This window comes from Polyodon spathula, chromosome 6 (assembly GCF_017654505.1).
Source record: "Polyodon spathula isolate WHYD16114869_AA chromosome 6, ASM1765450v1, whole genome shotgun sequence".
Taxonomy (NCBI): Eukaryota; Metazoa; Chordata; class Actinopteri; order Acipenseriformes; family Polyodontidae; genus Polyodon; species Polyodon spathula.
Window position 1 is genome coordinate 31,534,594 of NC_054539.1, and position 19,484 is coordinate 31,554,077.

General features: G+C 39.5%; 1 protein-coding gene across 2 annotated transcripts in view; it reads right to left on the reverse strand.

Moving 5' to 3' along the window:
* The window catches only part of itpkb (inositol-trisphosphate 3-kinase B), a 113,341-nt gene that overhangs the window by 10,237 nt on the left and 83,620 nt on the right, over window positions 1-19,484 (reverse strand). For both annotated transcript variants that reach the window (XM_041252742.1, XM_041252740.1), the window contains exon 6: window positions 3,407-3,508. In XM_041252742.1, coding sequence (XP_041108676.1) covers window positions 3,407-3,508 — 102 coding nt within the window. The remainder of the gene's footprint in view (window positions 1-3,406; window positions 3,509-19,484) is intronic.

The window sequence follows — 19,484 nt, forward strand, 5'->3', positions numbered from 1 at the left end:
TGACAGACAGAGGTGATTGAAGTTTACAAGTGCTTGGAATATACACAAGCCCAGCCCATTTGGGTGGGATTCTGTCATGTTAGGCAATAGTAATGCAGTGCAGTAGACCTTGGAAAGCATGACGCAAGGTTCGGAAGGTGTCAGCTGACCCTGTCCTTACAAAGGTACCACCCAATGTTCCTGTCAGGACACTGCACTCTGACTGGTTATCATGTTATTGTTAATAAAACAATGAATAATCCTCTCCCAACACTGAAACCATAACTTTAAGGTCAGTATCCTATACTGCAGTCATTGCACATCTAAAGTAGTTAATGTTTGGCACTGAATAAGCGTTTTTGTTACTTTAAAAAAAAAAAAAAAAAAAAAAAAAAAAGTGAAAAGAGGTGCTGACTTCCTCAGTTGTCCTGACAGGAAAATTTCGTGGTACCTTTGTAGGCACTGCCCAGCTGAATGCTAAACGGAAGACAACAAATCAGGGAGACCACCAAGAGGCCTATGGAAACTCTAAAGGAGTTACATTCTTCCTCTGCTGAGCTGGGAGACACTGTGCATACGGCAACAACAGCCCGGGTACTTCACAAAACTGGCCTTTATGGGAGAGTGGCAAAAAGAAAGCCATTGTTGGAAAAAAACTCACTCATCAATCAAACCTCGGCTACAGTTTGCCAGAAGGCATGACTCTGAGACCAAGTGGAAGAAGATTCTATGGTCCGATGAGTCCAAAATAGAGCTTTGTAGCCTCAACGCTAAGCACTATGTTTGACGCAAGCTTAACACCGCACATCATCCTGAGAACACCATCCCTACCGTGAAGCATGGTGGTGGCTGCATCATGGTGGATGCTTCTCTGCGTCAGGACTTGGAAAGCTCGTGAAGATAGAGACAATGACCCCAAACATATAGCCAAAGCCACACTGGAGTGGCTTAAAAACAAAAAGGTCAATGTCCTGGAGTGGCCCAGTCAAAGCCTGAACCTCAATCCAATTGAGAATATGTGGAAAGAGTTGAAAATTGCTGTTCACTTAAGGTCCCCATCCAACTTCATGGAGCTTGAGCAATTTTGCAAAGAAGAATGGGCAAAAATTGCAGGGTCGATGTGCAAAGCTGGTAGAGACTTATCCAAATAGACTAATTGCTGCCAAAGGTGCCTCTACCAAATATTGACTCAAGGGGGTATTTTGTTCTGTTTTGTATTTGTAATTAATTTACAACAATTTGTAGATTTTAATTTTCACCTTTAGCATTTAATGTTTGTTTTATGTAAAGATTCGAAATGACAAAAACAGTGGACTTACTGAAACAGCTTTTTTTGTATTTTGCCTGTCATTAAATAGGTTAACTACACTTTTTCAATCTTAAACTGTAAACGTAATCTATTTTCCTAATGTTGGCCCTAGAGAACAATATGGTAACTCAATATTGGACCAACAAAACCCATAACTATGCAACCTTATTGCAAACATTCGAAGAAAATGTGAACATACTTGCTTTTTAATTCACATACCATGGGCCAAAAATCAACTGGAGAATACATTTCTCAACTTCAGCTTAGGAGCGCACTCCAGGAGAAAGAATTTCTCTTATAAACACTGTAGTGTATCCAGATCATGGACCTGGTTCTCTGAAAGGAGTAGTATATTCTAGAGAGTAGAGAGCATGAGCTGTATTCTCTTTCTACTGACAAACACAGGCGTGAAATGTATTCACCCATTATATCAATCAGTGTGAAAATTACACCACCCACTCGATATATCGTGGATGTCGAAGATCAATATAAATCCGCTATATATGAAGGGCCGTGATATAGCGAGAGAGCCATAGAAAAACAAATAGGCTAATAACAAATACAGTACAACCACTCCATCATTTTATCAGGTGCATCAGGGTCCAGTATAAATCCTCTATGCAACCTGCTTTTTCTCGTTTTTTGTATAAAAAGCAGCACACCATTTTAATTCGTATAACAGGGGGTAACTGCTTCCTAATTTCATGATTCTTCCGCTCCTTTCTCAAATGCCCAAACCCACTGCATTGAAAGAATCCACTCCCAACAGGCTTGTTTGCTAGGGACTTGACGTCACTGCCCTGTGGCTTTTGCTAGTGCACTGCTGCTACACGTGAACACTTCATTGGCTAAAATAAAAACTGCTTCAGCAAGTAGATATTCAATTTGCTTTGTATTATTGTGCAATGTGTGTTTATATGTGATAATAACAGGATGATAGTAATGCTTTGTTTTAAATTGTTTTGTATATTTTTATTTGTGGAGTGCAGTACGAAATAAAACAAACAGTAATTCTAAGTGCTTAAGTATAGTGCAGCTAAGGCATGCACAGTTAGACAGTAAAAATGGGGAGCTAACTCCACGACCATGACATATCTGAATCCGCAGTATAGCGAGGGGCGATATAACGAGGGGTGGGTGTACTTAGAAAATAAGCTTGTACTCTATCCAATAAACAAACACTTTTACTGTTTGGTCTTCAGAGCTAACTTTTTTTTTTTTTAAATCTCCAAAAGAGAGGCAGTACACATCAAGTAGTATGTGGGTATACTACCCCCTTTCAACCTTTTAAGTCAAATCTCACTGTTGGTTTTTTGGCTACTCTGGGACTTGCATGTTCACGAAACAATAAACCATAAACACATATATTAGGCCTTGCCTAAATAAATAAATAAATAAATAAATAAATAAAGTCTTTAACAAGCTAGTGTTTATTCAAAAAAGTAAATGTATCTCTTGGGGAGTGTATTAATGGTAGGTTTATTTTCTATGTTTGCTCTATTTATTTTCACATAGTATACTTTCAGAAGCATCCTATAAAACACATCATTTTTCACTACCAGCACTGCTGTAGGACTAACGTAACGTATCAATATTCTTTACACCTGAATCACAGAAGTGTGCCATACAGTAGATAAATACAGACGGCTTTCTGAATCACAACCAGTTAAATAAAAGTCAAATAAACTGTCAACAGGCAGCAGAACTCTGAATAGCCCTTCTGTATCGCTAGGCCTTTGTCAACTCCCGTTTCTTTAATGAAAAGACTGAAGTAAACAGCTCTCTAAATGGTGTGTGTTTAAAGAATGGACCTAATATCCTTTCTGTATTATGCAAGTGAAATGGTCAATACACATGTTCAAACTTCCTGGTGTACGCAGGTTACTAAGAAAAGAAGTGCTATATGTGTATGTGTGTAACTAAGACTGTGTAACTCTGTGTGTGCATGTGTGTTTTCTTATCTGTACTGTTTTCACCAGCTTACAGAGGCTGGTTCCGGGTCTCTGGTATTTCAAATTATCTCTCTCTATTAATAGAGTGAAGTCCTTGGGAACTCCCTTTAATTTTTGGCAGCTGCTCAAGAACACCCTGCATCACAGACAGACATTTCAGACTCACCAGGATATTCTTGTTTCCCTTGACAAAGTCTTGGAAGGCCTCAGTCACCTGCTCCCTGCTTCTGGTCTTCTTGAAGTCTCTGTTTACAGTGCCATCTTCCTTCTGCAGGGTGAGAGATCAGGAAAATCTGGGGTCATATTGGGGATATTTGACAACAGTAAAATAATGGGACAATAGATGCCAAAGCATTGAAATTATAGTTTTGGAGATTTATAAAAGGCCATTTTGTAGTTTATCATTTTTTTAAAATCAAGCTGTTCCCTTATAGGTAGCATTAATACAACTGTGATGCCATTATAACAACAGGGTTCTACTCTAGCACAACATAAAGTTGGAATAATTGCAGAGGTGTAGCACACAGGTACTGCCAGCAATTACCTGTTATAATAACATTGCTATGTCAAAATTCAAAAATATACCACTGTGGTAAAGAACACAAAATACAATGGAAAACTACAACATGATCATGCAATTTTACCATGATTGCAGTAACTTTTAAAACAATGACCCACCTCACAGGTCAAATTGTTATTGGAACAATATACATGTTTGACCTTACTAAGAATCATATTTATGCCACAAAAGGGATTGCCATTGTCTTTCTGTTTGTTTATCCGAAGCAGTGAGTGTTTATTCTTGTATTGATCTATGATCCAAATAAAGCTTCAATTCAGAGTCATTTTACTGTCTTTAGTACAGTACATTTTTTTGAGCTTCATATACACTACAGTATATCGTAATATTACACACACTCTTCAATGTTCGCGCTAGGCTGCGCCACTGCGCCAATGCCCCCGAAATAAAAAATGTCCCGCTGAATTTCTCTTAACGCAACCGTGTCCCCCTTCCCAGACCAGACACAACATAACACCAGCACGCATCTATTTGCTAGACAAAATATCTGTCTGCTGTTTGGAGATATGGAGTGACCTGGCAAGTGCATGGGAGAAATGTGTACTTCTCCATACTAAAGTACAGTTTATAGACAAAGTGCTGTAGATTTGTGAAACAAAAAACACTTCATTAATTTAAAAAAAATGTAAAAAGTAGGCTACGGTAATGTTATAAAGTATGTGAAATGTGTCTTTTCTATGAAAAAAATTCAAAAATTCAGGGCCACAATAATTCAGTATGTGTTAAGCACCAACTGTCTCTTTGCCAGTAGGCCTATAATGGCATGATAAAAAAATATATATCAACATATACAGTGTATGTGATTTTATACAGTACTGTATATATGCTTATACTAATGTTGCATTGAGAAAACACCACCGGAATCGGAATAAAGGACATTATTATGTTGTGGCATTTTCAAAACTATTATCATTATGTGCAGTATTAAAATATGTTAAAATATAGCAAATCCACAAGACCATCGAAGTACATATTCTATATTTGATATCTTATTTTTAGTGGTCTGTGTAACACGGATCATCGTTTAACCTTGCAAAAATTAAATATACAGTACCTGAAGCAGATATACGCGTTTATCACATCAACAACATCATCGTGTGTTGTACAAATAAAGCAAAAAAAAAAAAAAAAAAAATTGTGGGTGGTTGGGGGGGGCTAAGAATGAAAAATGTGAAAGAACAAAAATGATACAGAAATTGTCAAAATAAAGGGGCAACTGGAAGGTAAGAATTTACCAGTCAGGACAATGACATTTAAATACTACTACTATTACATTGTATCTGCTGGTAGTGTGGTTTTCTTCTAATGCAGCGGTTTGCAAACTGGGAAAAATTCTGAAATAGCGGACAACGCATTTTATTTAGTACCACTTGCCAGTCTATTGCAAACTTTTGTCTTGTAATCAACGTTTAAAACGCTAACAGCAGACAGATGTGCTGTGACAGAGCGTTCAGTGCACACATGGCTAATTTACATATTAAATAGGTACGTTTGAAATAAGCCCTGTTTAAATATCATATAAACAGTTGGACGGTTTCTGCAATCTGTCTTTTGGATAATAAATAAATATAATTACATATTTTAAAAAACTAAAAGCCAAGTCTTAACTCCATTTTATTTCCTGTGTCCGTTTGTGCCTGCAAATCAATATTTATTGTTTTCAAGACCCGATTAAAGTTTATTGTAACTTAAGTAATATTGGTTCATTTCAAAATACAGAATATATGGCCAATCAGAAACCAAAGTATTGCCATGTGGTCTAATTTTACAAGCCGTTACCTCTGGTGTGAGAGTAAGAGTTTTTAGCTTTCAGTCCAGAGAAAAAATATGGATTGTTGGCTCAATACTAGTTACTAGCAAAGGGCGACCAAGACGAAATACCGTCAGATTAAAAACACAAAAAATTTCTTGCGACTGAAGCTCTCTTCCCTGCCATCATCAGTGATTTGTGTGGTAACAAATAGGGACATCCATCACACTGATGCTATGTAAGCGTTTTATTATGATTTTTCAATTTGCATCAGTACTGTACGTTTTAGTCAGTATAATAGTAAATATATTTCCGTTATAATACTGTAACTCTTATAATTGTATCCATCACACACTCCGTGGCTTGTACATTGATGTATAATGTTATTGTACAGACCTTTTTTTTCTGTTTTCATTTTACTGTGACTCTCAGATGGGGATACCCAGTGGCCTACAATTTTTGGAAAGGGGAATGCAGCTTAAAATGATTGAAAAAACCCTGTTCTAAAGTGATTTGGTACAATGAATATCCTTTACTCAGTGATACACCAGCATCACTGTGACACATTTCCCAATATTTTCTCCAAAAGTGACTGTAGTGAGTACGGTAGAGACACCTTGGTTGTATCTACAGCTTTACGGTTTTATTTTTTTGTTCTTCAGAAACAGGTCAGTAAACTCTATTGGCATATTTAAAACAAACAAAAATTGAGAAATGATGAATGAAACATATTGATCCCCTCACTGAAGAACACATTGACCCTGTAAGTCCTGGAGCAAACACTGCTCTTTCACTAATTTTAGAAGCATTGCAGATACACAGGATGCACGTTATATACGAGGTGCATAATATTCCTGAGTGCCATTTACATGTGTATAAAAAAAAGGCACACTATATGAATATCAACCTGTTTTTCTTGCAAAAGCTAATGTTAGTCAGCCCTTTTATTACTGAGATAACGAAAACCAAAGATTTTGTGATGGGATTGTCTGACTTTATAACAAGTATACAGTTCATGCTTAATTGATGCATTGATAAAACAGTATATGCAAACTCAGTTTAAAGTATGACAGAACCAGTATTATTTTTTTTATTTAACTCTCTGCTTTCAGCATACCAGAGGATCATGTTTTACAATGAGTGCATTTTCCAAGGGGTGCGTGTTATACAAGGGATGTTAAATGAAACTGATCAGTCAGGCGACATGCAGTGCATGTTATGTTATTAATTACGGTACTTCGTTATTAACCCTTTAAGGGCCGAGATCGTGTTAACACGATCATACTGAAAGGCTTCTAGGACCGTGAATGCGTAAACACGTTAAAAACCGCAGATCGTTTTTGTGGTTTACAGGGCCACCGTACTTTGCAGTACAGCTTTGAAACGCATATCATTGGATAGGAAAGGGAAAGATGTTCACTTCTGTGTGTGTGTATGTGTGTATATGTGTGTGTGTGGTTACTGAGAGGGGCAGTAGTGTCTAAAGGGCGGAGAATGTTTTGGCAGCTCGGAGAAAGAATACTTCACAGCCAGCTTCAGAGAAACTTCTAAAAAAGATATGGAAAAATGCTGTAAATCCCATGTACTTGAGATAGTTATATTAGAACATTTATTCTATAATGCATTTTTGTATCTTGTTTCTTGATGTTTATAAATGTTGGAAAAAGTCACACACACACACTATATATATATATATATATATATATATATATATATATATATATATATATATATATATATATATATATATATATATAATGTGCGTGTGTGTGTGTGTTTTTACAACATATTAAACATCAATTGAACTATATATAAGCTATGATACAGTATTGATGTTCAAAGTCCACGGTACTAAAAATAGTTATGGAATAATTATGATAATGGAATTAATAACTATTTTATTTCTAATTATTTATTTGAGAAAATAATCTAGAATAATGTACATTATTGCTTATAAAGAACCTCAGAATAAATGTTTATTATGTCATTGCAATCATTCAGGTGTCTTGTAATTTGCCCAAACATTAATATTTTTTAACACAACTTTCAGAAAGTATTGTAAGGTCCCACTGGTCATAGAATAACACGTTTTTATGCATGCATCTCTAAGCAGGATACATAATACAAAATACTTTACATTAAAAAAATATATTAAAAAAGGGTTGAAAAAAAGCTATGTTCCCCAGACTGTTATGAAAAAAAGGACACAATTTCCAAGATGCTACTGCAAAAAATGGATTCTAACACAGTCAAGCACAGACAAAGAATGCCTGATCCTGGGGAAGCATCCCACTGAAATGCTTGGTCATGAAAGGGTTCATTCTCATCAGCTCATTTGGGGTCCCAACACACCACTACAAACAAAGGTGGCCTGAGCCTGTCAGAGCCCCTGAGGCCCCCCGCCCCGATTCTGCTGAGTAACATATTAAAGAAATTAACGTCTGTAATTACCCGGGATTATGGACCTACTACTGCGTAACAGGGCTTTGTGTATTCTGTGAGATTCACTAAGGATTATAGACCAAGACACAAAACACACAGACAGCTGTAAGGGTTCCAAGCACTTCTCAGTGGTTATCCAGGTCTTCACTTTGAGGGCAACCTTTAACCTCATGGCTACAGATAGAGTGAACAATCCTTCCTTCTATGGGCATGCTAGACAAGAAAACTTTGAGATAATAAATATATTTATACATTTTGTATTAATGCACATTAACTCTAGCCATCCAAAGAAAGCGTTCTTCTATTTTTGACAAATGGTTGGGATCTGCTTCATATAAATATTTTGTAATCAGGGTAATCTTGAGTAAACAAAATTATATGCATGAGGTTTACTTTTGTTGAGTATTTTAAGTATTATTTAAGTAAATATACTTGTGAACTTGCTGGTTGATTCTACAAACCTCTGTAGTTCAGTTTCCAACTTTCAAATTCATTCAGTATTGTGAAAACACAGCTCCCCTTGATATACACAAACATTTGTTTCTGACATCCTTTTTTCTTTACAAAGGGCTGGGAAAGACTATACAACACTTCCTGCATAGAGGGTCCTGAAATCCTGCAATCTGATTGGATGACGATTTGTGAGACAAACAGGCACAATTGATAAAGCACATTTCCTAAATCCTAGCTGGGAATGTCCGGTAGTCACACCTTACTGGATAAACATTAGGACTGTAAAGCTTTGAGGTTTAACTTATTCCATGTTGGGATAAGGATTTAGTTAGTTATTTTAAACCAGTATCAGTAGAGAACAGCCATCACTATATAATTGTAATTCTGTGCTGGTTATTGTAGTCTACTAGCTTCCCCAAATACGCATAACTCTTGTATAACCTTACACCCAGGAAAATTATAAGTACGCAACAATCTTTGTATAGTGGTGGCCAGAATATTGACTCCCACACTTCAATTTACTGATTTTGAATAAATATTTTAACAATATTAACAGCAAGATTATTTGTCTCTTAAAGGGTTTCTATGTCTTTTTTTCAGGTTATCTGTTACACCTCCTGGCTCATTTAACCTCAGCAAGGTATCTGGGTCAAAGCATGTTACTGTTTGCAAGCATGTGTGATAGAGTATTGAGCAAGATTACAAAGGGGAAATACATAGGACCACAAATAACGCGCATCCTATACCCTCTGTAATCAGTTGTAGTCCTGATGTGTAAAAAGGGACGTCAGGACTATATAATCCAGAATTGCATGTACTCTCAATTAAATACGGAATGAAAAGTATCTGGCAATGATTAAAGGGAAGTATTTAAATCAGGTCTGGAACTCAATTTGGGTTGTCTGTCTGAGGGCTACAACCTGCACATAGACCAGGATTAACGAATGTTAAGTTATTATCATAACCCTAGTTCCCCAAAATAGGAATGGGTGTTTCCTTTTCAGACACCAGAACCTGAAACTTTATACCAAAGACTGTCATCAGAGCAGTGTGACGCAGCTGCTGCTCGTCCCCCGAAGCATAAAACAGCTACGTGCCCTTCATGAACTGCGACCAATGAACGCCGCAACCCCGAAGTTAATAGTTAATATTCCTATTTCAGGGAACCAGTGTTATGATAATAACCTAACATTCCTTTTCAAGTAGGGAATATTAACTATTACAAATAGGTGAAGTATACCCAAGCTATCGCAAGGAGATGGCAGTACCTCGCTGAGCTACAAAGCTGAGGCGGAACGGCCTTCGTTATTATCATTGTAGGAGGTTGGTAACAAGCTCTGTGTGTTTATGTACCTGTGCTGGAGACTCTGCACAAATGAGCCGATCTTCGAAGTAGTTGAGTACTGATGAGTCTCAACAGGGCCAGTATAGCCTCCATGCAATTTGCAAGTATGCATGGAGCTACAGAGAGGCCGATCGGCAAAACACAGACTGTTTTCTGAAAAGGTAACCTCAGGTACTTCCTGTACACTGGTTTCATGGGGATGTGAAAATAGGTGTCCCTTCTTGGCACCAGAAAATGGGGTTTATTATGTAAATTGCCCGCTTTTGCAGCAGAGCTGCTACCTTCTGAGTCACCTGAGCGTTGGGTTGTGGGTCCATGACAATTGTTATTGTCACGCCCCAGAAGGGAGGAGGGCCGAGTTGGAACTGGAGCGAATAACCAGTTTGAACAGTAGTGAGCACCCAGGGTTCTGTGGTGCTACTTTGCCTGAGGCATGCAATAGAAAGTAAGCCTGCCTCCATGAAAAGCGGGTGCGAGGTGCCACTGTGCTGTGGGCTGCAAAACTGCAGTAGCCGGCTGTATTAGGGGCATAAGCTCTTCCTATAAGGAAAGCTGGGTCACCAGGTCGCTGCCAGAGTCTGCATCATTAGATGGGAATGCCATAGCCTGTTCATGAGCCTCCTCAGAGGCAACAATAGATAGCGCATCACCCCTTAGATCACATGCCCATATCTGAACACAGGCAGGTGGGATGAGTGAGGAAGAGACCGTGCTATTGGTGCTGCTGAGCGCTCTTGCAGCAGTTCAGTATGAATAACCTGCTGGTGTGAAAGAACCTCCCAGATCTTATCTACTTGACCTGCTGGTGTGATGGGACCTCCCAAATCTCATCTATCGGGCCAGCCGACAGTCCAGCATACACTTGGTGAAAGGGTCACAGAAATCACATGAAGTGTGATCGATCGGAGCATGCTCAGGATCCAGAAAGACAATGCACTTAACATGCCCGTCCTCTACAGGCAACTTGGCCTTGCAAGAAACACATGTCTGAAACCCTGCATGGTAGAAACAGACTCTGTCCTATGTAGTAGTGCACACAGTAGTAACAGTAAGCAATGTCAATACAACAGTAGTGCACATTCAATAATGCCAGTACACGCGGTAGGCAGTACCAGTGCACAAGACAGACAGTGTTAGTGCATCCAGAATACAGTGTTATAGTACAAAACAGACTGAGTCAGTGTGCAACAGGCAGTGACTGCAGTATTGGCGCACACAAAAATGCGTGTACACACATAATATGGACAGTGTCTGTGCATTTAGAATATACTGTAGTGCACAATAGAAAGTGTCAGTGCACAGAGCAGACAGTTTCAGTACACACAACATGCACACAAGAACTAGTGTAAATGCACAAATGGACAGTGTCAATGCACTTAGAAAACAGTGTCAGTAAGTATTACAGTGTCAGTGCACACAGCAGAGTGTCAGTACACACAATAGTGCTAGTGTGCACAACATGCACACACAAATTAGTGTATGTGCACAATATGGACAGTGTCAATGCACTTAGAGTGTCACTGCGTAATAGACAGCAGTGTACAATATAGACAGTGTCAGTTAAAGAATAGACAGTGTCCATATGCATTTTATAGAGTGTTAGAGCACACAGTATACAGACAGTGTACACAGTAGTCAGAGTCACTCGGTACCGAAACAGTAACCACGGTCCCGGCTTGCAGTAATTCCTGCTGGTGGCGCATTAACAGGGATGCCCACCTGTAAGAACACCCACTGGCTAACCTTCCAGTCAGTATAGACACGAGACTGGAAGCAGCCTGCTTGTAAAACAGGCCTTTGTAAGAGTGTGCTGATAGCTACGCTAACACAGCAACAAGCTGCTAAAGTAGGCACGCCCACAGTAGCTGCTCGGTTTCATTTCAATCCTTACTCTGTCAGAAAAAAAGAGAGAAAGAAACACAAAATGAATATATTATAACAATACAGAAATAATATACAATTTACAGTTGGACAATACTACACTGACCAAAATTTAAACACAACATGTGTTGGTCCGATGTTTCATGAGTTGAAATAAAAGCTCCCAGAAATTTTCCCACAAAAAGCTTATTTCTCTCAAATGTTGTGCACAAATTTGTTTACATCCCTGTTAGTGAGCATTTCTCCTTTGCCAAGATAATCCATTCACCTGACGGGTGTGGCATATCAAGAAGCTGATTAAACAGCATGATCATTACACAGGTGTACCTTGTGCTGGGGACAATAAAAGCCCACTCTAAAATGTGCAGTTTTGTAACTGAACACAATGCCACAGATGTCTCAAGTTTTGAGGGAGTGTGCAATTGGCATGCTGACTGCAGGAATGTCCACCAGAGCTGTTGCCAGAATACTGAATGTTCATTTCTCTACCATAAGCCGTCTCCAACGTAGTTTTAGGGAATTTGGCAGTACGTCCAACTGGCCTCACAACCGCAGACCACGAGTAACCACGCCAGACCATGACCTCCACATCCGGCTTCTTCAGATGCAGGATTGTCTGAGACCAGCCACTCGGACAGCTGATGAAACTGGGTTTGCACAACCGAAGAATTTCGGCACAAACTGTCAGAAACCGTCTCAGTGAAGCTCATCTGCATGCTCGTAGTCCTCACCAGAGTCTTGACCTCACTGCAGTTCGGCATCGTAACCGACTTCAGTGGGCAAATGCTCTCCTTCGATGGCCACTGGCACGCTGGAGAAGTGTGCTCTTCACGGATGAATCCTGGTTTCAACTGTACCGGGCAGATGGCAGACAATGTGTATGTCGTCGTGTGGGCGAGCAGTTTGCTGATGTCAACGTTGTGAACAGAGTGCCCCATGGTGGCGGTGGGGTTATGGTATGGGCAGGCATAAGCTACGGACATCGAACACAATTGAATGCACAGAGATACCGTGACGAGATCCTGAGGCCCACTGTCGTGCCATTCATCCGCCACCATCACCTCATGTTTCAGCATGATAATGCACGGCCCCATGTCGCAAGGATCTGTACACAATTCCTGGAAGCTGAAAATATCCCCGTTCTTCCATGGCCTGCATACTCACCAGACATGTCACCCATTGAGCATGTTTGGGATGCTCTGGATCGATGTGTACGACAGCGTGTTCCAGTTCCCACCAATATCCAGCAACTTCGCACAGCCATTGAAGAGGAGTGGGACAACATTCCAAGGCCACAATCAACAGCCTGATCAACTCTAATCGAAGGAGGTGTGTCATGCTGCATGAGGCAAATGGTGGTCACACCAGATACTGACTGGTTTTCTGATCCACGCCCCTACCTTTTTTTTTAAAGGTATCTGTGACCACAGATGCAGATCCAGTCATGTGAAATCCATAGATTAGGGCCTAATGAATTTATTTCAATTGCCTGATTTCCTTATATGAACTGTAACTCAGTAAAATCTTTGAAATTGTTGCATGTTGCGTTCAGTTTTGTTCAGTATGTGTGTGTGTGTGTGTGTGTGTGTGTGTGTGTGTGTGTGTAGATATATATATATATATATGACACACACACACACACACACAGTTCCTATAGAAAGTACACCACCTTTCAAAATTTTCACCTTTTGTTGCCTTATGACCTGGAACTTCCAAGTGAAAAAAATATTAAATATTCTAGAAATTGGTAGAAAATTAATTAAAAATAATTATAGCTTAATAAATAGCTTGGTTGGATAAGTGTCCACCCCCCTTGTAATAGCAATCTTAAATTAGCTCAGTTAAGTGGCCTCCAACTGTGTTAAACTGCTGAGATTCACATGATTTCTGGATAAATTCAGCAGTTCCTGTAGGTTCCCTCTGCTGGGTGGTGCACTTGAAAGCAAAGACTCACCCATGAACACCAAGGCACTTTCAAAAGAACTCTAGAACAAAGTTGTTGAAAGCCACAGATCGAGATGGGTATAAAAAAATATCAAAGGCCTTGAATATCCCTTGTAGCACGGTCAAGCCAATTATTAAGAAGTGAAAGGTGTATGGCACCACCAAGACCCTGCCTAGATCAGGTTGTCCCTCCAAACTTGATGACCGAGCAAGGAGGAGACTGATCAGAGAGGCTACCAAGAGGCCAATGGCAACTTTGCAAGAGCTACAGGCTTTTATGGCCAAGACTGGGCAAAGCGTGCATGAGACAACGCTATCTCAGGCACTCCACAAATCTGGCCTGTATGGTAGGGTCGCAAGAAGGAAGCCATTACTCAAGAAAGCCCACCTTGAATCCTGTTTGAAGTAAGCAAAATAACACTCAGGAGATTCTGTAGTCATGTTTTGTGGTCTGACGAAACTAAAATGTAACTTTTTCCTAAATGCCAAGCGTTATGTTTGGTGCAAACTCAACACAGCACATCACCGAAAGAACACCATCCCTACTGTGAAGCGTGGTGGTGGCAGCATCATCTTTTGGGGATGTTTCTCTTCAGCAGGGACTGGGGCACTTGTCAGGATAGAAGGGAAAATGAATGGAGCAAAGTACAGAGAAGTCCTTGAGGAAAACCTGCTGCTCTCTGCAAGAAAGCTGAAACTGGGACAGAAGTTCACCTTTCAGCATGACAATGACACAAAGCACACAGCCAAAGCTACACTGGAGTCCTTAAGTGGCCCAGTCAGAGCCCCGACCTAGATCTAATCGAAAATTTGTGGCATGACTTGAAGACTGCTGTCCATCAACGCCCCTCAAGGAACTTGACAGAGCTTGAACAGTCTTGTAAGAAGAATGGTGAAATATTGCCAAATCTAGGTGTGCAAAGTTGGTAGAGACCTATCCCAACAGACTCACAGCTGTAATTGCTGCCAAAGGTGCTTCCACCAAGTATTAACTCGGGGGTGGAGACTTATCCAATTATGATCTTTCAGTTTTGTATTTTTAATATATAATTTTTTTCTCAATAAAAACTAATTTTCCCCTTAACAGTGTGGAGTATGATGTGTAGATAAGTGGAAAAAATCATAATTTAAATGCATGAAACTGAGGCACTGACACAACAAAATATGAAAAAAAGTTCAAGGGGGTGTAGTATATCTATCTATCTCTGTTGGTGCTGTCTGTCAGGAGTGCTTGTGGCGTGCGTGCAGAGCTCAGAGTGAGTGAGGGGTTCTCCCCAGTTTTTCCTTCTATTAATTATATATATATATATATATATATATATATATATATATATATATATATATATATATATATATATAATATATATATATAATTAATTATCTATGAGAGCTGGTTTTACAAATGACGACCGTTATGGCCAAACCGGGGGGAGGGATGGGTTCAAGCGCTAATTTAGAATCTTTTAACAATTCCGCCGTGGCCCGGCATTTTTAGCAACAACACTGATGTACATTACATGGTGCAAAAATGTGTTGAACTTGGAAAAGTAGTTGGGTGTGGAAACATTGTCAGCTTCAAGGATGAATAAAGCTGTTGTAGTTTCCTCTACAGCTACTGAGGAATTAGTTTTCAAAGGAGAGTCGCAGCAGGATTAGTCACGTCACAATGTAGTTTCGGAGAACGTCTTGCAGTCGTCCCTGCCTCAAAACCCACAACTATTTCCAATGTTCCCCCTTATTTAAAAAATGATCTGTTATGAAAAGAACTAAGCCGGCACGGACAGATAATGTCAGGTATGTCCATGATTCCTTTGGGCTGTAAAGAACCTGCATTAAAACATGCTGTTTCTCTCAGGAGACAGGTCTGTATACTTCTAAATAATAGTAACAATGAATTAAAACAAAGCTTTTAGGTTTCGTGTTGATGGTGCTGATTACGTAATCTTTGCTTCAACGGAATTAATGAAATGTTTCACTTGCAGGCGTGAGGGGCACATTGCAAAACACTGTAAAAACAATGAGGACCACGGTAATGAAAGGGGAGAAACTAGTGAACAGAGTGAGAGCAGAGAGGGGCCTGCGAGTAAGGCAGCCATACTGCAGTTGTGCCTGGTGTGGGAGAGACTGGGGGAGCCGTATTTGCAGCTGCAGTGTCTGTCGCTGAAAAAGAAAGGGAGCCGACATTTTAAAGAGTTTAAGAAACTGATAATGTTGTGGAAGAATTGGGGTCTCTTAATGAGGCTGCTGATGATTCGAATGTTTCCAAAACACGTACCAGAATGGTTAAAAATACAGATTCTGAGAACATAGAAAGAAATCTGGAAAGGGATAGTAACAGTGCAGAGATCCAATCAGAGGAAAAAGTGGAGGAGGGTGGGCAGGTGATTAATGCACATATTGATTTTAAAATGTCTGGGGAAAAAGAGGAAAATAAAAACTAAGGAGATTAATTCAGCGAAACAGTGTGTGCTCGGAAACTATAGTCTCTCATTGTGATGACTCCGGGAATAGTTTAGCTGTGAAAAGAGGTGCGGTCTCTGTTAGTGTTAGCAGTGCTGCCAATCTCTCAGTGACTCAGAGTACACTGGAAGTGGAAGACAGCGGAGACGCTGATAATGATGTGAGTGAGAGCAAAACTGACTCCTCAGTAACTTGTGAAATGTCCACTAGTCAGCCAGACAGAGACGGGTACAGTAATGAAACTATTCATAAATTTCTGGAGCTAATTAAAGGTAAAATAAATGTTAGTGTAGTTGATCACTTTCCCAACTTGAAAGTATTTGTAAGTTCTGCACAGCAATTGATGCGCAACGCGTCAGTTATAGGAATTGAGAAAAAAGAACAAGACCGATTGAAGAATTTAGTGAGCAAAGTGCGTGCTTCTTGTAAATCAAGTAAAAATGTTTAGATGGTTTGTGGTGTTTATTTTCTCTATTACTCCTATTATGTAGACTTTTAATTTGGGTTCTTTAAATATTAATGGAGGGAGGGATGTAGGAAAGAGAACAGCAGTTTTTGAATATTTAATGCAGAAGAAAATGAGTGTTTCCATGCTTCAAGAAAGGTTTGGTTGGTTTAAACAGTGGGACAGTGAGTTTATACTGAGCCATGGCAATAATTTCAGTGCAAGAGTCGTGATTTTATTTGTTACATTTTATTTGTTTTATTTGCTAAGGATTTTAAACCAGACTCTTTTGTTGTGAGTGAAGAGGTTCAAGGGCAGCTATTAAAAGTCCAAGTCAGTATTTGTAGTAAGACTCTTGTCTTTCTAAATGTTTATGCTCCAAATGATGGGAGAGAGAGAGTGTTACTCTTCCAAACTCTGAATAAAGTACTGGCACAGTGTCAGCCCGAGGATGTGGTTTTATTGGGTGGGGATTTTAATTGTACAGTAGATAACAAGGTTGATAAGAATGGCTCTGAACCCCATCCAAGGTCAGTCAGTGAACTGGTCTCTTAAGAGACCATGATCTAGAGGATGTGTGGAGATTGATATTGCCACTATACTTGGGTGAAAGGGAGTGCTGGACATATTTCACTTGTTAGACTTGATAGGTTTTATGTTTTTAAGCATCATTTAAATTTATTTACTACCTGTGATATATGTCCTACTGGTTTCTCTGACCACAGGTCGGTTACTTTGAACATGCTTATCCCTTCTCCATGTGTTAACACTTCATATTGGCATTTAAACACAAAGCTTTTAAATGATACTAATTTTATTAAATGTTTTAATTTTTGGGGGGAACGATGGAGAAGGCAACAATGTAATTTTTCATCTTGAAGGTTATGATGGGATGTCTCTAAGGTTCAGATTAAACTACTTTGCCAACAGTATACTAAAGATATTGCTAAGAGTATTAGTTTAGCAATGAGAGAGCTGGAGGAGGACATCAATGAGCTCCATACAGCTCTGGGGTCCAGTTATAGTGATAGACTGTTTGAGGACCTGAAGCTTAAAAAAAGGAAACTGTCTGATCTGCTGGATACACGCGTACAAGGGGCGCTAGTGCATGCCAGGTTCCTTAATTTGTCTCAAATGGACGCTCCCACCCAATACTTCTTTGCTTTGGAAAAGAAAACTGCTCAGAGTAAACTTATTTATTGTTTATGGATGGATCAAGGCAACTACTGAGCGAACCTGAGGTCATCCGGGAGTACAGTGTGGGTTTTTACTCTGACTTGTTCAAGGCGGAGGCTGGGGATGAGTCTGGTAAAACTCAGCAGTTCCTAAAAGGTCTGGTCCAGGTTCCTGAAGAAGAGAAGGACCAGTTGGAGAGAGAGTTAACTTTCCAGGAGTTCTCTGATGCTCTTGTGGGATTGAACAATGGTAAAGCCAGGGATTGACGGTATACCGGTGGAATTCTGTAGTGGTCTACAGTCGGAAAAGACTGGTTTGAAGTGGTACTTGAGAGTATTGCAGAAGAGGAGCTGCCTTTCAGCTGTTGGCGTGCAGTATTGACTTTGCTACCAAAGAAAGGAGACTTATATGTAATATAAATAACTGGCATCCAATAAGTCTCCTTTGTACAGATTACAAAATTTTATCAAAAACTTTGGCGAATAGGTTGGGCAAAGTGACGAATTGTGTGGTGCATTTCGATTAAACATACTGTGTCCCCGGCAGATCAATATCTGATAATATCTTTCTGATTCATGATCTAATAGCAGCCTCCAAGCTCTTGGGTTTTAAAGCTGGTTTAATTTCTTTAGATCAGGAAAAAAAGCCTTTGATCATGTAGCTCATAAATATTCATTTAATGTAGTTAAGGCTTTTGGTTTTGGGCCCAGTTTTTTGGACAAAATTCAGTTACTCTACAGTAAGCAGTTACTCTGCTTAGCTCTCCAATGCAGGTGCAGAGGGAGTTGTTCCATGTCTGGGATATTATATTCACACTCAATTGATCTATTACTCCACAAATTAAGACTTTTGTTATCTGGCTTGTCCATTCCAAATGTACCAATGGAGCCTATAAAAGTGGTGTCCTATGCTGACGATGTTATAGTCTTTGTTTTGGGGAAAAAAAAGATGTACAAACATTAAATGATTGCTTGACATTGTTTGGAGAAGTGTCCTCTGCAAAGACAAACTGCTCAAAAAGCAGTGGATTTTTATTAGGTGATTGGGAAGGCAGTAGGCCTCCAGATCTCCCCTCAGGGTTACAATGGAGTCAGGCAGTTTTTAGATACCTGGGAGTGTTCTTGGGAGGGGAAGGGGTGGCTAAAGAGAACTGGGATGGGGTGTTAGATAAGGTCAAAAGTAGATTGCAGAGCTGGCGATGGCTCCTCACTAAACTATCCTATAGAGGTAGAGTTTTAGTGATTAACAACCTAGTAACATCCATGTTAAGGCATAGAGTAAGATGTGTAGATCCCCCAGTGTTGTTATTAAAAGAGATCCAGAGATTGATTGTAGATTTTTTCTTGGACGGATTGCACTGGATAAAGCAGAGTGTGAAGAGGGAGGGCAGGGCTTGGTTGATGTGAGTAGGGTGGCAGCATTTATACTGCTTTCTCTACAGAGGTTGCTTTATGCTCCTGAATCTCTCCCCTGGAGCGTGCTGGCTTTATTTTCCTCCAACAGGTGGGGAAGTTGGGTTTAGACAGACAGGTGTTTTTATTGAATACTGCACAGTTGGACTTGTCTGTTTTACCTGATTTTTACAAGAAGCTGCAGAATGCCTGGATGCTATTTAGAGTAAAATTAGATTTTAGGTGTGTGGAGTTATATTGGCTCTTAGAAGAGCCATTGGTATATAATTCTAATTTGAAATGCCCAATTTTAGAGTCAAACAGTTTTAAGTGTTTATTAGCTACTAAAGGGTTGATAAAAATTGTGCAGCTAGTGG